Below are 25188 nucleotides of genomic sequence, written 5' to 3' on the forward strand. Positions count from 1 at the left end.
TAAATCTTCAAGTTTTGTTCCTGGGCATTGGAATTCGAAAGAAGAAATTAATTTCACAAGAAAAATCTTCGTCAGTAACAAACTGTAACGCCAACCTGAATCACAATTGAATAAAAAAAAGAGAAAAAATTAAATTATTTAAGATATTGTTTATTTTTTTGTTCATTTGAGATTTTAAGTACTTACCAATACAACTACGTGTACCTTTGGAGAAAGGTATAAAAGCGTAAGGATGCCGTTCCGACTTTGATTCGGCAAAGTGTTCAGGATCAAATTTTTTTGCATTCGGTCCCCAATGGGCTTCGTCACGTTGCATATTGAAAACGTCTAATACAACCAATGTATTCTTTGGTACCAGCGCTGTTATTGCACCCCTGTTGTCTTTAGCAGGCAAATGCATCTTAAAGTCAGAACTTACATTCCGCATATTCATGGGAACCGTTGTCAAGAGCCGCAATGATTCATGCACAACCATATCCAGATATTTCAATTGCTGCAATTGCGTTATTGTAATATCTGCAATATTTCCATCAGGATAAGTTTCATTGATTTCTTCACGTAATTTTTTCTGATAATCCAAATGGATTGCCAAACACATCAGCAGAATCATTAATCCGTTTGAAACTGTCTCAAATGACTGCGAAAAAAATGTTAAAATATTTAATGAATATTTTAATTTTCTGTTTTTTCATCATACAGAAACACTTTGATTACTTTAAATTTTTATAAAAAATTAAATTAAATTGTTTAATTAAAATCACGTTATACCATTTTGCTACTGTTTGTAAATAAAAGATATATTAAGTTTATCAAAATGTTTGTGACATCACGCAACTGGTATTGGATCCTATATAAACCATATTTGTAGATTCATATGCGTGTTAATTAAGCACTTTTAATAAGAAAGTATACAATGCTAACCTATTAATACCATACCAACACTAAAGAATATAATTATATATATATTTATATATATATATAAATTAATTTATATATATAAATATATAAATTAACTATTTTAACAAAGTATACTGGACTGAACCGTAGTCATGCAAACAAAAATAATTCCAGACCCCAAGATACTGCTGAATAAACATTAAAATGAATACGAACCGGAAAGTAAAGTATAGAAATTCTCATAACATTTAAAAGAGATTAGAGCAATATACCTACAAGCAATAATTTGTACAGACATTCGAAGCTCCAGTAGATTTTTTTGAAGAGTATAGCACGTTTGCAACGTATTAATTATTCCAAAATGATCTGGAGCTTTTTAAGTAAACATAGTATGTCGAGTCGATATATAATAATACATCGCCCTAGATTCAACAGTATACACTGAAATCAAAATGAAATTTAACTGATTAGTTAAAAGTCGATCAAGAATGTCTGAATGCAAATTTTTCCCCATAAAGTTATGACTTCTGTATATTAAAAAGTAAAAACTATAACATATAGCTTTATTCATACATTTGAGGAAAAACTAATGAGAATATACATTTTACTATATAAAAAGTCGTTGATTACGGTGACCAAATTGAATTACACCACAAATAACTTTTTTATTAATTATATTTAACAGATTTGTCCCACACTAATTAATACCTGCTCACAAATCACAAAAGATTGTTTAAGAAAAGGGTTCTACTCCAGCAATGAGGTCTAAAACCTGTGTCCACATTAAAGCTAAAGATAAGTCGGTACACAGCAACAGCATTGAAAATTTATTTATTCAACAATAATTATTTTTAGGAACTTCATAGTGAAAAATATGGGTCATATATGGATAATTATTTAATGAGCTAAACAGATATTCACAAAAACTGACTTCTGATGATCTTCCATTTCTCATCAATTTTTTTGTGATTTCATTTTTTATGTTAACAATACCTATGCCTATATCTTATCAAATTTTTAAAGAAATGAATTTCCATCAATTATTTTATAATGTTTTATCATTTATCTTATTTAATTATATTTCTTTTTTATTATTTCTTGTATTATATTTTTTTCATGATATTTTTTTGATTATATTTTTTTATTATATAATATTCACCTTTATTTTATTTTTTTTAATTATGACTTAAGACTCAATTAGACAGTACGTTCCGTAAGAACTTAAATCAAAGCGAAATGCACAACCATCCACAACTGTTTATTTGACAAGAATGAAATAAATAAAAGCTGAGAACTTTGTTTATTTCGCTTCTATTAAATACACAGGTATAATTGATTATGCATATCTTAAGTTTGGCTTAAGTTCGCTTCAATTCTTACGTTACGTACAGCCTAACTGCCAAAAAGGTTTCTGTAAAAGCCACAACATTAAAGATGCCATAGTAAACATAAATCAATCGCGTAGGAAATTAGTAAGTCTTTATAGTCAGAATGCGTTGTCAGAATATAAATGATAATATTGTTAAAGCAGTGGTAGAAGCTCGTTTTGCTGTTTACATTGGGTATGATGTCAGTCAACTTTTAAGAAATGACAGAGAACAGCTTACGAATGAGAAACTGCTGAAGCTAGATGAATCTGAAGACTTCGATGAAGAAAAGCCAACCAAATAAGATAATAGAGTTAAATTAATATCCCAAATTCAAGAACTAAACTTTTGCCCATATCTCAGGTTCTCTAAATAGTAGACACTATTTAGAGAACATATTTATTTTTTTGTTGCAAAGATAATTAATTAAGCTCTTTATAAATAACATAAGCAGCCGAACAAAGCTCAGCAACTAAATTTCAGTCAAAACAGAGCTGATGAGGTGAAAACCCATTCCGATTGCAAAAAAAATATCCCTGTTTATGTTCTTAAATATATTTTCTTAAATCAATTACCACTAAATCGTTTCAAATTACAATGATTCTACATCATATGTCAATTAATTGGAATCTTGCTACATACATAAATCACAAATTTGCCAAATTTGTCTTTCACTTACCACCAACATCATTGAATGGGATTCGTTCATTATATCCCGGAGCGTTAATTCGCCAAGTTGTTCTAAGTGAAATATTTGCTCAATGAAAATGCGTTTTTTCCCAACCATATTATTCATGGCAGTAGCATCAAATTCAGCATCATCTCCACCATCCATTCCACTATATTTGACACCTTCGTCACCAGATGATGTCCTATTTGCGTTATTTGACTGCATTTTCTGTTTCCACTCAGCGTGTTTACGTTGCACAATCTAATGAATTTTGAATTTCATTACGACACCAAGTAGACACACAACATCAAGCACTTCAAGCACTCAAAGCAAAATACATATTTGCACTTTTTTTCAGTTTTTTTCATAGATACAATATATCTATGTACATACATATATACGTACATTCATACATACTTATACCTACATACATACTTCATATAGAAACCCACATAATTTCAACTTACGTTGCTCACAAAGTTTTCCACCAACTTGTTGCATTCCACACCGATTTCATAGTTTTTGTTATCCAGCCAACGGAAGACGGTATCATTCTGATACCATGGTTTCACGACTTTAATTGCAGATATATCCATAAGCCTTAGGTCAATAGTAAATATCATTAGGAAGCTATTACATATTCTCTTGTGTGTGTGTGTGTGTGTGTATTACTTACTTTTTGTATGATAAGGCAATGTCTTCGGTATCCTGTGTTGTAAAATTAGTTGCAGTTCCCATTGTCGTTTCTAAGTAATAAATTTGAATGTATATTAAAGGTAAAAGCTTCAAGATACAAAGACATTACGTTTTCTATGACATTTTCTTTTATGAGGTATTTTACATATTAATTTAATTTTAAGTAGGAAAAAAATAATTTTTTTACTTCGTAGTATACTGGTATATTAGAATACTCTTGGGTGATAGAATTTTTCTATAGAAGTTGTAAATTCCTGAGTATATGCAGTAAGAATATACAGGTGTATATATTAATAGCTATTTCCTTTGTCAGCAGAGATAAGCAAGTGTATGAATAGTTCTAATCAATGAGTAATAAAATTACTCGCAAAATTAAGCAATGCTGTAGTTGATCGATGAAAGGATTCTGAACATATAATCTGATTAGGTATTAAAACCAAGCTTAGTAAAAGGCACTAATAAACCAACAAACTGGAGACTTTGGTAATGTCTATTAATTTTGCAATTTTAAATTAATTTCCGTGAGGGTTAAGCACGTGCACCTATTCCATGTTTAACGACCACAGAATAGGTACAAACTTAATAGCGCACAATACCCGACTGTATTTCCGATTGTATTCCACCTAAGGCCCAAAAATACAGCATGAAAAAAAATAAAAAGAATTAAAAATTATTTCGATAAGAAAATATTGGAAATAATTAAGAAATAAGGCCATGAAAAAAAGAAGCAATATATTTAAATAAATTTTTCTTGGTCATATAAACAAATTAAGCATTTATTCATATTAATTTTAGAACTCCCACAACAAAAATTCCATAAATTGATAAAGGTCGGATTTGCTGGGTGAAATAATTACATCTAATAGACACAGTGAATCTTACGTATCTCTAATAAACTATATATTTGTGATCGATTACTATTATGAATAATATGAATAATATTATAAATAATATTTATTGGATGATTAGGATCTTAAACTCTGTAAATTAGGTTCTATACTACTTTTTATTGACACAACAGGGCTTAGAAACCTACTATAAACCTAGAAGGGGGCCCAACAGACCCGACAATCGCAGTGCTACATCACTTAACAATAATAATAGGATTTTAGGCTAACTATAAATGAAACTAGGAAGATGTCATTGTAACAAATTATTTATCACATTATTTTATATCAATTTTTACAGAGACATAACAAAAATATATTTATGTTATATATACCTTTTTCATATTATTCTAAAATTAAATAAATTTTTTAAGAACTTTTACAGAGTTCATATTCCCGTAAAATGAAATAATATAATACAATTCTATATTTATTATCAAATAAAATGTAAATAAAAATACGATATATTGCATTAAATGACTTACGGCATGAAATCTCCAATACTGCTCTACTTAACAAATCCTCCATATCCTTAAATCCGACTGCATCACCTAGTAATTCTTGAGTGAATTTCTTTATCATCTGATTTCCAACTGTGTTATAAATGTCAACAAAACTTGCCAGTACTGTGTGACTGAATGCGGGATTAAGCTGCTTCCGACGCACTTTCCATTCCTGACCTTTAAAGGAATGTGTATTAAAAAAATATCATTAATGAAGATTTTAAACTATTTAAACTTTCAAAAAAAATTTTCAGAGTAAAAATGTACTCAAGGACGATATTGTCCAGTTCGTGTTAATATAGGTAAGGCATCTGTTTTTATTGAACATTATATATTATTCAATATATGTAGAGAACAATATCATATATACAATATATGATAATATCATGATTCCACGCTGATTCATACCTTCTCATTTGAAGCAAACGTTTCACCGTCCACAAAATTTTGTGAAGACAGAAATTAATAGTAATCAAAAGGCGCCAAATTTAAAAAATATGACAGCTGAGCAATATATATTGTTCACACTGTAAAAACATTTTAATTTTTAAATTAAAATGTTTAATTAACTATGAAAAAGAAGAGCCGTTGGTTTAAAATATACATTTACTTAAAAATTGCAAAGGTTCTTGAGGTTCAACATTGTAATAAGTTTAGTTATAAGTAATATAGTACTATATATCTTGTTAAAGTACTATTACTATTAAAGTACTATTAGATATTTTTTAATTACATAAGTACATCTACATTAGATTTATTCCCACAACAAAAACCATATGCTCATAATGTTCTTACAATTATTTCATTTTTATATCAATTTCAGTTTATGCTTTATTTACTGATCTAGGGTCTAGATCAATATATATAAAATAATAAAAATAATATATAAAGTACATCATTTTCAACTGAATGGTTTCTTCGTGTTTGTCTTTATTACCCAAATAAAATATATTTACTATGTAAGAAATAAAACGTTTTCAACCGAAAATATTAATGAACGATATTTGCTCTAACGCACAATCATAACAAACTTAGTATTTTATATATACACATAACTGAATATTTAAAATACAGTAAGAGTTTTGGAATAGCACTATTTAGGAGCATAAGCATTATTTCTCACTAAGACTGTAGACATGGTTTATAACAAAATTATGATGTAGACATCTTTTTATATCTTATTCGGTTAATTGATTAACGGTATATGTCACTCCAGGAATAGTTCGCTTCTTTTAGTTTTTCTTCAATTGTTCTTCTCCAAGTTTTAACCGGCGCTCCAAAGGTCGACGACTAAGCATTTCATCTCAGAGCTTGACGTGCAATGGTACTAGCAAATTCAATAGATAAGTTCATCATCATCATTCATTACAATTTTGCTTATTGGCGCAAAGGGACCTTAAAAGTGTCTTCCATAGCTTGTGAAAATGTGAATGCCTCGCACCGTACCTTAGTCTGAGAGCAATTGTTCAGGAACTTAATATAACTACATTGCTTCCTAAAATAGTTATTATGATTTGTATATTATGATTTGTATATTTTGATACAAGATCGTAGCATGCATATATATTTCCATGCGATATAATATGAGTTCATGCAATGAAATTATGTTAGACATTTGAATAGATGAATAAAGTAGTTATTACTACTGCTATTTTTAATGATATATTAAGAGATATATAAATAAACTTTACCGCTTTCATATGAACAATGTTAATTCTATTTCTTTTCTTTTTCTTAGAAAACTAAATTCGAAGACTTAAGTATATAGTAAATAATCGAATAATTTAATAACTTGTTTTTGTTTTCCTATTGCAATAGATCCAACAAAGTATAAATCCATAAGATATGTTTTATATTGTCGTGTAAAATCTATACTACGTGACATGGCATATATGTATGTAAATTTTCATTAAATAAACAATTCTACATTCTATTTTTTATAAAATATTTATCCATTTATAATTTTTTTAATATTGTTATACAGTATAATTAGTAATATAGTTTCAATATGTAATTATTTTTCCTTCCATTCTTTGATAGTTAGTATTTCTAGTATTTTCGAAAGCTATATATTTATTAAAAAAAAATTTTAAATTATATTGAAAATATTCTAATTTTGTAATAATATTTATAACCGGCTTCAATACAACACGCATCAGTTTAATCGACTATTCAATTTATACTATTAATGTTTGGACGTGATAAAATTTCTTAAATTTATATTTTTAAGTTTTTATAAAAGTAAAACTAATTAACTTTGACGAAGGCCCTTACATTTTACATAACTAAATTCAGCTGTACTCGTATTCTTTTCAAGCTACACACAAATATATTCGGAAAAGCGTCTGAGTAAATTATGTTCGCAGAGGTATTTCGTACTCTCTTTATATAAGTTAACACCCACGTACCCCAAATCCGACCCTGTGCTTAGTTTCATTAACGGAGCAATCATGCGATATTGTTCGAACGCATGGTTGCTACCAAACGGGATATTCACTTGTTTGTCTGGAAAATTCTCGTTTGGTTTCGGTAGCTCCCTACTTCGCAGAATATTAGAATATTTAACTTTTATAAGGCAGGTTCATATAAAATACATATTTTGTTTTTATTTCCGTGATCTTTTTAACCTAAAATATATGTAGTTGTAGATCTCTACATCATCAGATTTACGTCATATATTATAAATTTTAAAGACCGCTTCTAACATAGAATAGTTTGTCTGCTACTGCATTACCTTGGATTCCAGCATACCTCGGAATCTATATACCTATGTTGTTAATATACCACAAAAGCAAATGTGCGATAAATATGAACTACTTATTGAAGGCAACATATATTATTTTAGTTTACCGCTTGACTTGCACTGTTTGAAAATGATGAAATAAAGATACATATATAATTATCAAAAATTAATTCTGATTGTATAAAGCTTTTAAAAATGATTTTACATAACATTGGTTATTAAGATAAATCGAAGAGTGCACCTAACGCACATAGTCTGATGAGGAGAATATTGACCAGATATATATCAATATATACTGTACATATGCGGAACGGACTTTGGAAATAAGAGTAACTTGAAATTTAAATAAAATCATTAAAATTATACATTCTAAAAATGTAACTACTAGGTTGTTTATCATTTTGAAAAATGATCTGATATAATAAATAATCTGATTTATTAACAGTCAGACTTGAACTGTGGTAAGTAAAATAAAATAAACATAAATATATCGTTGTCTATTTGTCAAGTTTGTCAGTACTTATTTCCGTAAAAAAAAAAACTGTAATTTGATTTCTTAGAATAAAATATCTTAAACATAATATTTTACACAAGATATTAGTTGGCTAGGCCCTTGACGCAACATATTCGTAGGCTTGAACTAAACCAGCAGATTATTAATAACATCCAGAAAACTTTGTAAAAGGTTCCTGTGATATTACCCCCATAGTTTTGGCTATTAACTAATAGAATATAATAATACGCGTTTCACATAATATTTACACCATCAGAATTTTTTAAATCAATACTAAGAAGGAAAGAAGATATGAATATCATCTTGAATTTTTTTATAGAATTTTTTTTTATACTCTTATTTTCTTCTATTCTTATTTCTCTCCGTAGGAAATATAAATAAAATAATAACTAATTAAATACAAACTCATACCTTTCGCATGTAACAATCCATTATGAGAGAAAAATCCATTTTGCATAAAAGTTTTATCCAAACATTCCTGTGATGTCATAACAGCCTCCATAGTAGCAGGATCGTCAACATAGAGAAAAACTCTCGTACCGATTAAAACAGCTAATGGACATTTATAATTTAAACGTGTGTACTGCAATGTTTCCAAAATCCCTGAAACGCAGAACTCATTTAATCACAAATTGTTTACAATTTTCCTTTTAATGTTTAGGACGTGATTACAATGAAACTGTTTATTTGAAACGTACTTTTTGGATCCATATTGAACAATAAGTATATCCAATGTAGTGGTTGTGTCACTACACCTCTCCAACCATTTAATTGCCATATTAATTGCCAACATTTGCGCTGCTTCCAGACGATCAGGGACAGTAGCGAAGTAATCGAAAATAACAACAAGCCCCGAAATAAGAAGGCATCGCTCTCTTTATTCGATGAGTCTTCTACGCTTTCAAATAACATTTCTATTTTTGGAAAAAAGCCACTTAAAATATTTGTTTTAATAATTTTAATTTAGATACTTTGTAAGCAAATCACTTCCACTCATAGGTAATTAAAGTGTGGGTCACGCTTTACTATTTAATAATTTTATATCAAATAATTTTTTTACTAATATTTTAACAAACACTTTTTTCAGTTTTATCCGCGATTGAGTTCTTTTCACTTCGACAATAAAAGCGCAACTGAAAATATTTTTGAACTCAAATATCTTTTATATTATGTAAAAATATTAATAATTTTTATGAAATTAATTAATATTAAGTATTTATTAAGTTGAATAAATTTTTATGGTGTCTTAAATTTTTTACAAATCCAAAACCAAATCTAATTAGAGTAATTGAAAAATATTTAAATATTAATATATTAAGAAAAAAAATCTTGTGTATTACAAAAACTAATATTAAAATTTTTACTTTATTTATAAGACTTTAAAACAATGCTAAATAAAAGATCAAATGCAAATTTTGTAAGAATGTACTTAATAAGTTGGACATAAACCAATAAACCGAACTACATATTCAGACTAATCAAGATTGCATAGCGCCCAAATCGATTAATATACTTTCACGTATACTCAAAAATATAGCTTAGATATCATTATTTCTAACAAAAGATGGGAAGACTCAACGATATGTAGACAGCTGTATGCAATCTGGCCACTTTTCGATAAAAGGAAATCGAAAACTCTAATTGAGATGTCCCGCAAAGACATTGGTCTTCTGGTAGGGTTGACTACAGGACACTGTAAACTAGGGAACCATGCTAGAAGACTAGCTCTTCCTTTCAATCAAATCTGTCGTAGCTGTGGGGAGGACGATGAGAGCGCATCTCATCTTTTGTGTTTTTGCCCAGCTCATGCACGTCGGCGAATTAGTACTTTAGGAGCCCCCTTCCTTGAGGACCTGGACCAATTACAGGATCTGACTTTAAATATCATTTTATGCTTTGCAATAGGTTCTAGGTGGTTTTAAACCCTGAGGTTTTCATTATATATATACGGCATCACAATGGGCCAATAGGCCTAAGTGGATCCACTGGGGATCACCAGTATAACCTAACCTAACCTAATCTACCATTATTTCATGAAGATAATATCATCCAAACGTAATTTAATCATTTTGAAATGCACCTATATTCGCTTAATCATATTAAATAGAATACTGCTTTGCTTCTGAATACATTCTGAACCAGTAATGGACAACAGATATCTATCACAAATCTAAATTTTAGTATCAAAGTACAGCTTCTGAGGCATATAAAATATTTCTTTCTTTAAAAACTTTAGAACCACTTAACTTACACATGTAAAACATTGCTTCTCTGTGTTTATACAATCAAAAGACTATAAAATCTGCAAGAAAGAACTGCAATTTATCCATTTCTATATAAAATTTGATGAATATAATCATTTATTTGTTGTAATAAAATCCAAGCTTAAAAGCCTTGTTGGGTTTCGCTTGATAGGTTTTAATTGTCTAAAGACGCAGATATCAAATTTAAAAAGACATAGACCAATGGCTTTATATCATGTGAGTCACCACCATTTAAAAACAAGCTATTATTCGAGTGATATAAAAAGTATTCGACATATTTTTGTATACCACAAAATTTTCTGTATTAAAAATTAATTTTAATCAAATACTACACAATATTTATTGGAAATTAATATTTATACCTTCTGCCACTCTTCGGGTAGTTGCACAATTCCATCGGTATAGAACTTCTGTGGTTTACCGTCAGAAAACTTGAACAAATGATTTTCAGCGGCTCTGCAGTCGACTAATTTTTCACCATTTGGAGAGTTTTGCGGACACCGAAGCCAATAGTAGTCAGACGGTGTAAAGTGAAGGCTATACATTGGAGGTCTCAAAACTTCTCAACCAAGTTCAATTAATTTATTCCGAGTCATTAGAGATGTTTGTGGTCTGGCATTGTCATGATGAAACACAAGCTCTTTTCTGTTGGTCAATTCTAGTCGGTTTACCTTGACTATTTCGTTTAAGCTATCGAGTTTTTAGTAGTAGAGACACCAATTAACCGTTGCACTAAGCTGGAAGAACTAATAGTAGAGAATTTTTTTCCAATCTCATCAAACACTCATCAAAATATATTATTAAACAACCTCGAACACATTGTAGACTAAATGTAATACTTATAATGTCTGCATTTTTGATTTTGAAATTCTATTAGTATTCGAGAATCTTCAAGAACCTTGTTTTTCTTACTTTACTTTAATGCCACAATTACTTTAATAACTTTAAGTTTTTATCCTTTCTTGTTCTATTATAAATTCGTTACCATGGATGAATAATTGAAAAGATTTCTATTATCTGTGGAAATTAAGAGCGGATCCAATAACCAGTTCTTTCTGGTTATTGGTATATAGCAGTGACGACGCGTGCCCTATCTGGAAGGGTGTGCGGCCCTTCTATAATGTTGTTTTTACATGTACCACTTATATTAAAATATATGAGATGTTTTATTAATAATAACTATATTATGTTAGGCAACAATATATTCGTAATATTATATTAACAATTCATTAACAAAATAACATATTAAACAAATTAAATTAATAATTTATATATAAATTTAATATTATATCAAAAACAAAACTTTTCATATACTTGTAACATCAAACCAACTTTTTTCAAACAAAAGAGTTTTAACTCAGAACCATACATGTTTATCCAGTGATCAAACAAAATCAAACTCACTTGCAACGTACAAATGTGCGCACATGTACTCCGCACAGTAAGAACAGAAATTCGTGGGTGCTACTGTTAAAAGGGGAGAGACGAAATGTGATAGAAATGTATGCTGAGATGAGCTGCAAACTTCAGCCGCTCACGCAACTACTTTGGCAAATCATCATGTTGGATCATGCATGCAGTTGATATTCGAAGAGAACAGAAAATTACTCTCATACAATTCCCACTATATAAATCTCTATTTCTGATATTACGAACGGGAGCACACACACATTATTTTGTTCATATGCAACGTATGAATGTGTGGTCAACTTCTTTGCACACAAAGGGGAGAGACGAAATATAATAGAAATTTTCTGTGATTTGAGCTGCAAATATATGAGCACAACTAACAAGTATAGCGGCTAACAGAAGTAAATTGATTGAGTTTTCATAGACAATTATATTTAATTGTTTTTGCTAAAACTTTAAAAATATATATATATGGAAATGTAATAAATAATAATAATTCTTGATGTGAAGATACTTAATAAATTTATGTACCTATGTTATTTAACATTTTGCAAATTATGTTAGGGTGTTCACCGCACACCTCCGCACCTTAGAGCAGTCGTCACTGGTATATAGTAACCCAAGCAGAGCAACTACGCATTCCTCATAATCCTCACTGCATAAAACAGTTTCTCAGTGAATGTCCGGCTTTGAGATCCAGAAGAAATATATTGTTAGGAATATACGTCTTGACTTTATAGCTCTATTCCGAAGAAGTACGAATATGTGCATCTTCTTTCATCAGACCTTGAGACATACTAATAGCAAAAAAAAAGAAAAAGTTTGAATAAATATTTTTTGATACAACTAACTGCAAAGTGACTGTGGAGTAATATAGTGATTTTTTGCTCATTGTCCATTAGAGGGTTAAGCATACAGCCCAACTACTTTGCTTTAAGAACCACATATATTTACATTATTATATTGTAAAGTCCATTCACGTGTATACACATATGTTGTGTATTAAAATTGTTAAAAATGTACGGGTAATATGCATAGAGTACGTGAATAGATCTATAATATATAATTTTAATACATTTGTTTTATTCAGTTAGTTTACTGATAACTTTTATTCACGACTGCTTTATTATTTCTCAAAAACACATGTCGCCTTTTCGCGTGTGCTTAAAGGCGACGACACAATACAAAAATGACAAATAAATTAAAGGCCATGATACAATAAATCTTAATTCTAAACATATCGCCGCCTTTGATGGCTCCAGCAGACATCAACATTCAGATGGAATAGGTGCCAATTTATGGATTGCTCGGCGAACCTCTCCATTCTTTGTTTTTACATCAGCAACTCGAACCCAACCTTTAGCATCTCTTGTCACTTTCAGCACTCTCCCAATAAGCCATTGCTTAGAAGGCAAATTTTCTTCTGCAACTAACACCATATCACCTTCATTAAGGTTCTTCTGCTTCTTAGTCCATTTGACTTTCTGTTGAAGTTCATGAAGATACTCCGCCGACCACCTTCTCCAAAAATGTTGTTGTATGGCCGAAATTCGTAGCCATCTATCTTTATGAGACCATTCTTCGCTATCCACAGTAGGTTCCACAGTTCCAACCAACGGACCACCTGTTAAGAAATGTGCCGGTGTAAGAACGCTTTCATCATTTGGGTCGTTAGACAAGGTTGTCAAAGGTCTTGAATTTAAAACTGCCTCTACTTCCGTAACCACTGTTGCCAGCTCTTCAAATGTAAGATGCGATTGACCCAATATTCTAGCCAAATGATATTTTGCTGATTTTACAGCCGCTTCCCATAGTCCACCAAAGTGGGGGGATCTGGGTGGTATATGATGAAATTCAATACTATTGGCAGTACAATATTTTGAAATCTTGCCCTGTACTTGTTGATCAAAAAACTTGCATTTCATTTCCTCGAGCTCTTTACGAGTACCCACAAAATTAGTGGCATTGTCGCAAAATAATTTTAAGCATAAGCCGCGTCGAGCTACAAATCTTTTTAATGAAGCCAGGAAAGCCTTTGCAGTCAAATCAGAGACCACCTCCATATGCACAGCTTTTGTGGCAAAACAAATAAAAACAGCAATATAGCTTTTTGTTGTTCTGTACCCACGAAGTAGATACGTTGTTGTAATAGGGCCGCAAAAGTCCACTCCAGTCACAGTGAACGGCCTCGCTACGGTGACTCTAGAAGAGGGTAAATCGCCCATAATCTGATTACTCAATTTTGGATGGCATCTAAAGCATTGTAGACAACTACCAGTAATTTTGCGTATTACTCCTCTAGCATGAAATATCCAAAATCGCTGCCTAACTATAGCCATAAGCGCTTGCGTACCAGCATGCAAATATTTGAAATGAAGAAATCGTACAAAACTGCAAACTATTTCTGAGTTATTCGGTAACAAAATTTGATGTTTAGCATCATATGGTAATGCAGCCTTCGCTAATCTCCCACCAACACGTAGTAGCGGAACACCATAAGTATCTTCTACAAAAATGCTCAGATTTTTATATTTACTGTTTGCTGGCAATTCTCTATTCTTCAATAGCAGCTCAATTTCTTCTTTGAAATAATGTTGTTGCACACAGTAGAATATACGCACTAGTGCTTCATCTAATCTTTCAGTCATAGACTTAACGCTTCTTCGAAAGCCAAGAAGATTGGCAAAAATTCTTTGTAATTTTTCAAAATCGCTGAAGGTTTCAACCCACGTCACAAAAGAAGATTTCGAGTTATCCTCAGAGCATGCCTCATAAGGTATTTTTTTTTTAAATTATTAACAGTCATTATCGTACTATTACGACTCCTTTCTTGGTCAGCATTAGTATTCTTTCTAGACTTATTTGGTGGCCACTCACAACAATCTCTCTTCAAGAAAGAAGGACCTGCAAACCAAATAGAATTAGATAGTTCATCTACATACGCACCTCTTGATATTATATCCGCTGGGTTAGACTTTGAAGGAACATGCCGCCAAATAAACGTTTTTGTCTGCTCTTGAATCAATGATACCCGGTTGGCAACAAATGTATTCCAATTTGATGGGTGCTCGCTCAGCCAATCTAGCACAATTTCGGAATCCACCCATAAATAGGTCGCGTCAATAGAAATTGGAAAATTGGATTTGGTTTTTGTCACTAGTTTCGACAGCAATTCCGCAGCCAAAAGTTCCAATTTTGGTAAAGATAAAGTTTTTAATGGCGCTACTCTGGATTTAGCACTCCACAACTGCATTGTAACGTCGTTGTCCACACATATTGAGCGAATATAAATACAACACCCGAAAGCTCTTTTTGATGCATCAGCAAATCCATGCATTTCAACTCTAGCAACTCGTTTTTCTGCCAAAACAAATCGAGGCACACTTATTTTCTTGACGTCTTTTAGATTTTCGCGGAATTCTATCCATTGACTATGTAAATTCATTGGTAGGGATTCATCCCAATTAGCCTTCAATATCCACAAATCTTGCATGAAAATCTTCGCCTTTACGATTAATGGGTTAATAAGCCCAAGGGGATCAAACAACTTAGATAGTTCCGACAACACTATTCTTTTTGTCACCGCTTTCGAACTATCAAAATCTGGCCAAACGTATCGAAACGTATCTCCCACTGGAGCCCAGATGATACCAAGAGTTTTTATTATTTCCTCATCATTCATCCGAAGAGTCTTTTCTTTATCAGCTTCAGGCACGAAATTAAGAAATTTTTCACTATTTGAAAACCACTTCCTTAACTTAAATTTTGCTGAGTTCATTATTGCTGATACTTGATTATATATTTCAAAAATTTCATCTTCATCATTTGATCCACTGATCAAATCATCCATATAAAAATCAGATAACACCTTTCTCGATCCAATCGGATATTTATCGATATAATCTTCACTTAACTGTTTTAAGCATCTTGTAGCTAAATAGGGGGCAGATGTTGTACCATAAGTAATGGTTCGCAAGCGATAGGCCTTTATGTTTTCATCTGAGGAAGACCTCCACAAAATCGTTTGATAATTCGCATCATCATCAGTCACCCATGCTTGGCGATACATTTTTGTTACATCTGCCGTAATTGCATATTTGTAACATCTAAATCGCAGTATTATAGATAACAGGTCATCTTGAACCAGTGGTCCTTTCATCATTACCTCATTTAATGACAAGCCACTGTCAGTTTTACAGCTACAATCGAACACAACTCGAAGTTTCGTACTCGTAGAATCTGGTCGTAGCACATACTGATGCGGTGCAAAATATTTTATCTTATCCATATCAGCTTCTTCAACGATCGTCATGTGACCTAAAGAGAGGTACTCATCCATAAATGCGTTGTAAGCGTCTCGTGTAGAGCGATCTCTACTCAACCTACGCTCTAGTGACAGCAACCGTCGTTTGGCAGCATTATAGGAACCACCCAAATCACTTACTGTTGTTTTAAATGGAATTTTCGTAATAAATCGGCCAGATGTATCTCTACGAATTGATTCACGGAAAATTTTCTCGCATTCCTCTTCTTCTTCGGTTAAAAAATTTGATTTAGTTGAAATCTGTTCTATTTTCCAGAATTTTTCAACCAATTGACTCAAGTTTTCATTCTCATTATGGTTGTGATTGACCAGCATATTATTTATTTTATGACTAGGCGCTAAACATTCTTCTGCTTTGCCTGCAACTATCCACCCTAGTATGGATTTCTGTAGGGTTGGCAACCTTTCATTAAGATAAATTCGTCCAATCGACAACAAATCGAAGAAAATTTCCGCACCAATTAAAATATCTATACGCGCTGGCTTATTGAACATTGGATCAGCCATTTGAATATTTTTTGGTAAATTCCAGTCCGCAACATCGACATAACGATTAGGTTTGGAGCTTGTTATTTTCGGTAAAACATAAAATTGCAGACTGACTTCGAATTCATTTATTTTTGATTTGATGGTAGCCACAGTTTTTGTTTTAAAGCTAGTTACAACGTCTCCAACACAGCTAGCATCTAATTTACAAGACGTTTTTTTTAATAACAGTTTTTGAGCAACTTTCTCACACATCAAATTTACTTGAGAGCCAGAATCTAATATGGCTCGCATTTGGTGATATTTGCCAAACTTGTCCGCTACCATTACTACTGCTGTTGCCAAAAAAACCTCGTTTTCAGTCATTACGTTCATAACTGATGACTGAGCTGTCTCCTGTGTTGACGTAGATGGCCCATTTTTGCATCTTTGTTCATTTGGCTCCAAGATATAATCTTTATGTAAAAGTTGATGATGAGATAAATTACATTTCGAGCATTTAACAGCAGAGCATTCTTTTTGAAGGTGTCCCCTTTTTAAACATGTAAAACATACCTTTATTCTCCGTGCTACGAAAAAGCGTTCTTTTAAAGAAAGCTTTATAAACTTGCTACAATCTGCAATCTCGTGGCCACTGCCATTGCAGACTTCACATAAAGGTTTTGTAACTGCAAGAGAGGTTGAGTAGTTGCGGTTATTTCTATACTCTTTTTGATAGTTTACAGCCTTTGAATTCACTTGATTAACTTTATGTTCCCTTGCCTCAAGGTTCTCACATCGCCTCGTCAAAACTGCTGAACATTCATTCCAAGTTGACAGCTTCCTGTAATCCACTGATTCTTCCCATTTGACCTGCGAATCTTCGTCCACTCTTTCCATCACCAAATGAATTAACATGGCATTCGCTATATCTTTGTAATCACCTAATGATAGCATTGCATTCAAATGTGCATTCGCTGCATTTAATACATTTCTTAAATGAACTGCAGATGGTTTTGTTAATTTTGGGACAGCAAAGAGGGCTGTAATATGTTCCTCGAACATCAACGCCTTTTTATCGAAGCATTCCTTCAATCGATCGAGTGCTTTGGGGTAATTGTCCTCTGTGACATCAAAATCGTCAATAGCTGCCAGCGGCTTAGAGCCCAAGTGCTCTTTAAGTATCAAAAATCGTTCACAGTCATCAAGCATTTCATCCTGGTTGATTAATTTATTAAACAAGGCTATAAATTTCGGAAATTCGCTATACTTCCCTTCAAATTTCGGTAATTTTACTTCCCGATGACTTCTTGGGCCCGGCAATAACGATGTTGTATTCGTTGCATTGACATCTACCAGTGATAGCTTTCTTTTTTTTAGTAAACTCATTATTTTTGCTTTCGTGGCCACAAATGCATCTTCAACTTCTGCTGTAATTGCTTCGCTTGAAGAAGTATCTGCACCTTGGTTTAGTTTATCGATATCTGCTTGCACACTCAGAAACTGTTTGAAGTAATTTTCTGTCAAACTAAGCCTGCAGTTAAGTTCTTCTGTTGACAAACTTGACCCTTTTTTCAAAATCATTGATTTTATGCGAGTGATGTTGCCTTTGGTGCTGCCTCTCAACGCCTTCAATTCCGCCATTTTCTTAGACCCTTTCTGCACGCCTCCTTGCTCCCCGTCGCTGAGTTCGTGAATTTCTGAGTCTAACATTTTGCAATTATATTTTTTTTTTTTCTGGATCACTATCCCTTTTCTGGATCACTATCCCTTTTATGGATCACTATCCCTTTTATGGATCACTATCCCGTTTATGGATCACTATCCCGGGTTTCGGCACCAATGTTTTATTCAGTTAGTTTACTGATAACTTTTATTCACGACTGCTTTATTATTTCTCAAAAACACATGTCGCCTTTTCGCGTGTGCTTAAAGGCGACGACACAATACAAAAATGACAAATAAATTAAAGGCCATGATACAATAAATCTTAATTCTAAACAACATTATTCATATCTTCTTGCCATAACTCTTTATATTGACACATTAGTGTTAAAAAATGTTTAATATTTTAATTATATTTTTATGTGTAATTTTCAGAAATCAATTAATTGAACTTTTATGTGCAAATAAGCAATTCTTTTCTACCTAAGGAAGTCAACTGTTCAAAATAACTAATATCATTATCTATCTATGTCTATAAAAATAAGTTGTTTCAGAATTAAACATAAATATTTCACCGAATGATCCTCTGATTCTTGAAATTAACAAATTAATAAGAGGGAGAAGATTGAATTTCAATATCAATCGAAATACAAGTTATTTAATACTGTATTCACACGGAGTTTTGTTTGTAATTTTAGATATCATGTTTGTAATTTTAGCTGTCAATTGTTGTTGCCTTCAATGCAAAATGAAAGTTTTTGACAGCTAAAATTACAAACAAAACTCTAGTGTGAATCCAGTATAAGAAAAGTCTAATTAAAAAAAATGTAGAAACAAATAATAATTAGTATATATCTTAAAAATGACTTTTTCAATTAGTTTAAGATATTTATCAATTTTTAATTTATATAATATTATTATAGGTGTAAATGGTAATACAATTACTACACTTTCTCAGAATTTTTTTTTACATTTCACTATCAGACCTTCTTGTGAACATCTCTCAACACTTTTTAAGCATTTTGTATTTTTTTTTTGATTATTAGTTGAATTTTTCACACTTAGGCCCATGTTGTGTAGAGTGTCACAGACTCGTCTAAATTGGCTCTGTCGGGCTATAATGAAAATGCATATTATGCAGAGTATCACATCAGTTTGTCAATTTTGTATTTTTACTATTACTTTAGTCCTATTTTGTTGTGCCTAAATGTTTAAGGAAATATATATGTTGTATTCATGTAATACAACACTGTTTTGACTAAGTGACAAGGAATAGATAGCCTCGGCTCTCATGGCCGAATTTAAACCGACATTTCTTTTTTCTCTCATTCTCAATTTATGAAATTGCATGAAAGCAACGAAATTTTGATTATGACGTGCCCGGGCCCATGACACTCTACATAACATGGGCGTCTTAATTGACAGTTAAGAAGATTGTCTCTTTTAATAGTTATTTTCGAAGAACTCATTGTAGAGTAAAATATTTAAGGCAAAATAAACTATATTATTATAACTTATTATAAAATAAATTATATTATTGAACTTAGGTAAAACAAAATAAAGTTTTTGAGGATATGTTACATGCTTGGTACGCCCATGTAACATAAAACTCATACCTTGTTATATGGAATATCGTTCCCAACCTTTTCGATGCACTCATGTGTGTATTGTATGCCCACAACAGGGCTTGAAAGAAACTGTTGAAACTTTCTTATATAGCACTACATAAAATCTTGCATTTTAATAACAAATAAATTTTTTTAATTAAATCAAATTCATTGCAAATATTTGTGTGAAAAAATATCTTATATTAGATTTAAATTAATATAAAAAATCCATTACATTATCTTCCGAATATGTGCCCAACAATTTATACAGAATATTTTTATCTTTAAAAATAATTAAAAATATAATCAATTTTTGTGAATCTCAATGCAGACTAATAAATACAAGTAATAATGATAATTTCATAATGATGAATAGGTAAAGATAAATAGCTTGTGTTATTGACATCAATTTCAATTAATTTAATTAAATCTCTAACCGCCTTTAACATTTCAAATGATTAAAAATAATAACAAATCTTCCATTAGATTTGATTGCATTAATTATTCAACGTTTTTTTCTTATTTGAAAGTTAATTTTGTGATTGTCCTTAAATTTCAATGAAATGCCCTCAATAAAACGTAAATCTTCAAGTTTTGTTCCCGAGCATTGGAATTCGAAATAAGAAAATAATTTCACAAGAAAAATCTTTGTCAGTAACAAACTGTAACGTCAACCTGAACCACAATTAAACAAAAAAATGAAAAAAAATTAAATTAATTAAGATATTGTTTTTTTTTCTTGTTAGTCTGAGACTTTATCTACTTACCAAGCCAAGTACGTATACCCTTGGAAAAAGGTATGAAAAAGGCCGTTTAGACTTTGAATCGGCAAAATGTTCAGGATCAAATTTTTTTTACATTCGGTCCCCAAAGGGCTTCATCACGTTGCATATTGAAAACATCTAATACAAACCATGTATTCTTCGGCACATAACATACGCTGTTATTGCACCCCTATTGTGTTTAGCAGGTTTATGCAATGTAAAATCGGAGGCCACATTTCGCATATTCATGGGAACTGTTGTCAAGAGCCGCAATGCTTCATTCACAACCATGTCGAGATATTTCAATTGCTGCATTTGGGTTATTGTGATGTCTGCAATATTTCCGTCAGGATAAGTTTCATTGATTTCTTCACGTAATTTTTTCTGATAATACAAATGGATTGCCAAACACATTAACAGAGTCATTAATCCAGTTGTAACCGTCTCAAATGACTGTGAACGAAATATTCAAATAATTAATGAATCATTATTATAAGTTATTTAATCATTTTTTTTAAACTGCTGATCCATATATTTGGGAAAAGGATTCGCTAAAACTAGCGTCATTTGGCGAAGACAGAAATAGCTTTTAACAATATATTACACCATAACACAAGAAATTTAAATGAAATATCTCTCCAAACAAAAATCCATGTTTACAATATCTGTGTAAAAACCGTTCTATTATATGGATTAGAGAGTTGGTTGGTCAACAGTTAAATACAAAAAAAAGCTCTAAAGTTTTACCAACAGATACTAGCGTAATATTTTGAGAATTTTGTGGCCATGTAATATTTCAAATATGGAAGTACTTCATTAAACAAATCAAGAAGATATCAACAAACAAGTCAAATGTCGGAAATGTAATTGGCCCTCAAGGCAAGAGACACAGAGGAAGACTATGTAACACCTGGAGAAGTACGATTACAAATCAGACCGGCAAATGAATTACGTTATATTGCTAGAAATAGAAATAGTTGGAGATTGTATGTTACAAATCAATGCTTCTGATAAAGTACAGCGTTGATTACGTTGATTACCTGAACGGAAATGATGCTCCTGGAAAAAAATTTTACTCGAAGAATGAAATTAAAGCTAAAATGGTCTTCAACATAAGCATAGCAAATTTAGTGAACTCTTCAGTAAAAAAAATCACTTATCAGGTTGCCCATAGTATTTAATCAAGTCATATATTTAAGATCTTTATAATAATTTTAAATCAAGTTTTCTTGATTCAACTAACACAATAATTACAACAACTTTTTTAGAAGGTATCAGTTAATTGGAATATCCTTACATATATAAATCGCAAAAGTTGCAAAATTTGTCTTTCACTTAACACTAACACCATTGAAATGGATTCCTTCATTATATCCCGGAGCGTTAATTCGCCAAGTTGTTCTAAGTGAAATATTTGCTCAATGAAAATGCGTTTTTTCCCAACCATATTATCCATGGCAGTAGCATCAAATTCAGCATCATCTCCACCATCCATTCCACTATATTTAACATCTTCGTCACCAGATGATGTCCTATTTGCGTTATTTGACTGCATTTTCTGTTTCCACTCAGCGTGTTTACGTTGCACAATCTAATGAATTTTGAATTTCATTACGACACCGAGTAGACACACAACATCAAGTACTTCAAGCACTCAAAGCAAAATACATATTTGCACTTTTTTTCAGTTTTTATCATAGATACAATATATCTATGTACATACATATATACGTACATTCATACATACTTATACATACATACATACTTCATATAGAAACCCACATAATTTGAACTTACGTTGCTCACAAAGTTTTCGACCAACTTGTTGCATTCCACACCGATTTCATAGTTTTTGTTATCCAGCCAACGGAAGACGGTATCATTCTGATACCATGGTTTTACGACTTTAATTGCAGATATATCCATAAGCCTTAGGTCAATAGTAAATATCATTAAAAAGCTATTACATTGTATTCTAAACTGCTATATATGTTACTTTCTTTTTATATGTTAAAGCAATGTCTGTAGTATGTTTTAATATTGTCGTTCCCATTGCCGTTTCTAAGTAATAATTATAAATATATATCAAGGATATTACTTATAATACCCTTATATTATATATTTATAAATATTAATAAGGTATTTTATATATAGTTAATTACTGTAAGCAAGAAAAAGTAACTTTTTCCAACTTTTTATAGAGCATCAGAATAAAATATATGACTATAGGTCAACAATTTGCATATTCCTAAGAATGAATTATTGTAACGTCTTTAAATTTGCGATCAGTCATAAAGGAAGTTATTAATGATCTTCAATTTATCAAAGTGCAACACATCGAAATGGAAATATATAAATAGTACTTATCAACGAGGCATTTAAATATATTTTAAATAAAACAATGCCAATAAAGCTATAGTAAATCGACGAAAAAATACTGGTTCAGATATTGAAACTTAAATTGGTTAGAAGCACAAATAAATCCAAAACTGATTTATATAGTTCCGAAATTAATTAACTTTCTTAATCACATAGAATGTTTAAAAATAATTCTTATTGTCTGTAATATATAGGTAGAAGAATTAAATTATGTATATATTATCTAATTATATATAAGTGAAAATACACTATATTGCATTAAATGACTTACGGCATTAAATTTCCAATACTGCTCTACTTAACAAATCCTCCATATACTTAAATCCGATTGCATCACTTTGCAATTCTTGAATGATTCTTTTTATCATCTGATTACAAACCGTGTTAAAAATTTCAATAAAACTCGCCACTTTCCATTTCTGACCTTTAAAGGAATTTGTATTATGAAAAAGGTTTTAATGGCGATTTCAGACTATTTCCAGATACATTAATAGAAGTATCAAAAAGCTACCATATATATCAAAAAAAAATGTTTTAAAAATGTGAGAAAAACACTTTAAAATAATAACAATAAAAAGATATAAATAAAACAGCTAACCCCTTACATTTTAGAGAACCTAAATTCAGCTATATTATTTTTATGCCGATTCAAAATATTCATATATCACTTTCAGTAGTTTCTTTTGTTTAAGGAATTCATAAGGTTGTAAATATTATTTCTGAGTCCTCAAAAAAGCATTATAGTTCTGTAACTTTCGACCGTTCACAAGAGAAGTTCATAAATATTTACCAATTTATTTTACTCCCAAACATACACAAAATCTGACTGTGTGTAATAAATATCGAAGATATCATAACGAATACTATGCTATCTAAAGAAAAGTAGACCGCCATAGACCGAATCGTTACTATCAAACTCAATGGGAAAAAATATGATCTCAAAAATGACTAATTTCAAAAAAGGGTTAAACATCAGGTAAATCTAAGCGAAGCCTGAACACAAACTAACGAAAACACATTTTTTAATGAATAACCAACACAGGGACCCTACCCTAAAGTATTTCTGATAAAGTTAGATGGGTAGAAACTGTCTGGCACTCGAGGGGGAATGTTTTTAGTTCGACAAAACGGACATACCACTTTTGTGACAACATAATAACAATTCGTCAGGCATTTTTAAACCTCCTATCTGCATAAAAAAAAATTGTGTAAAATCAAAAAATTTAACGCTACATATTTTTTAGGCTTCCACTAAGCCAACGGATTAATAATACTCGTGCTATTCAAAGGAACGCTATACCTTTTTTCTATTATATTACTGCAACAGTTTTTAATATCCATTAAAAATATAATTGAATATATGGACCACCAGAGTTCTTTTTGAGTCCAAATTCAACAACAAATTTACCCAGTGTACTGGTTGTTTCACTATACCTCTCCAACAATTTAATTACCATATTAATTGCAAACATTTGCATTGCTTCCAGATGATAACGAATAACAGCAAAAATATCGAAATAGACAGAAAAATCCGAATGGCAGAGATCTCTTAATTGTATGACTCCTTAACGCTTCCAAATTGCATTTCTATCTTTGAAAAAGAGCCAAATATATTTAATATTTTCTTTTTATATCGTAGTTTAGGTGGAAATCACTTAGCATTCATTTCTAATTATGGGTAACTTAAATTACTCTTTTCTATTTAAAAATTTTTTATGAATTAAATTTTTTTTTATTTTTTAGAAACACTTCACAATGGTAACATTTAATTTAACTAATTTTTATTTAATTTACCCTACACGAAATTCTGGTAAATACCTACATTCGCTGCCGTACCGACATAATTTACTATTTCCCTCAATTAACCATCAATTTATTCAAACTCGCACACAGCCTTAAAATGTACGATTGAAAAACAGATCGAGAGTTGATCTAGATTTACCAATCGAAAATGCCATAAGTAAACCCAAGCTATAGATTTGATTATAAGTGTAAGTATTTATAACATTTTTAATAAAGATATCTTTTCATAT

General features: G+C 31.1%; 2 protein-coding genes across 2 annotated transcripts in view; both read right to left on the minus strand.

Annotated features, from left to right (window-relative positions):
* LOC119666628 overlaps nt 1-9371 on the minus strand; it is a 21840-nt gene extending 12469 nt beyond the window's left edge. The window contains exons 1-9 of the mRNA XM_038075908.1: nt 9249-9371; nt 8976-9191; nt 8689-8880; nt 5003-5197; nt 3611-3680; nt 3402-3534; nt 2944-3195; nt 187-637; nt 3-95 (exon numbers count right to left, since the gene is read on the minus strand). Coding sequence (XP_037931836.1) covers nt 3-95; nt 187-637; nt 2944-3195; nt 3402-3534; nt 3611-3680; nt 5003-5197; nt 8689-8880; nt 8976-9189 — 1600 coding nt within the window. The 5' untranslated portion in view covers nt 9190-9191; nt 9249-9371. The remainder of the gene's footprint in view (nt 1-2; nt 96-186; nt 638-2943; nt 3196-3401; nt 3535-3610; nt 3681-5002; nt 5198-8688; nt 8881-8975; nt 9192-9248) is intronic.
* A 3848-nt stretch (nt 9372-13219) lies between these two features.
* Nucleotides 13220-18453, minus strand: LOC119666629. The gene is made up of 4 exons (XM_038075910.1): nt 17804-18453; nt 17013-17734; nt 14752-16877; nt 13220-14707 (listed from the first exon to the last, which is right to left on the minus strand). The coding sequence occupies exons 1-4, from the start codon at nt 18451-18453 to the stop codon at nt 13220-13222; spliced, it is 4986 nt and encodes a 1661-aa protein (XP_037931838.1).
* Nucleotides 18454-25188: the final 6735 nt, after the last annotated feature.

This window comes from Teleopsis dalmanni, chromosome 1 (assembly GCF_002237135.1).
Source record: "Teleopsis dalmanni isolate 2A chromosome 1, ASM223713v2, whole genome shotgun sequence".
NCBI classification, from domain to species: domain Eukaryota; kingdom Metazoa; phylum Arthropoda; class Insecta; order Diptera; family Diopsidae; genus Teleopsis; species Teleopsis dalmanni.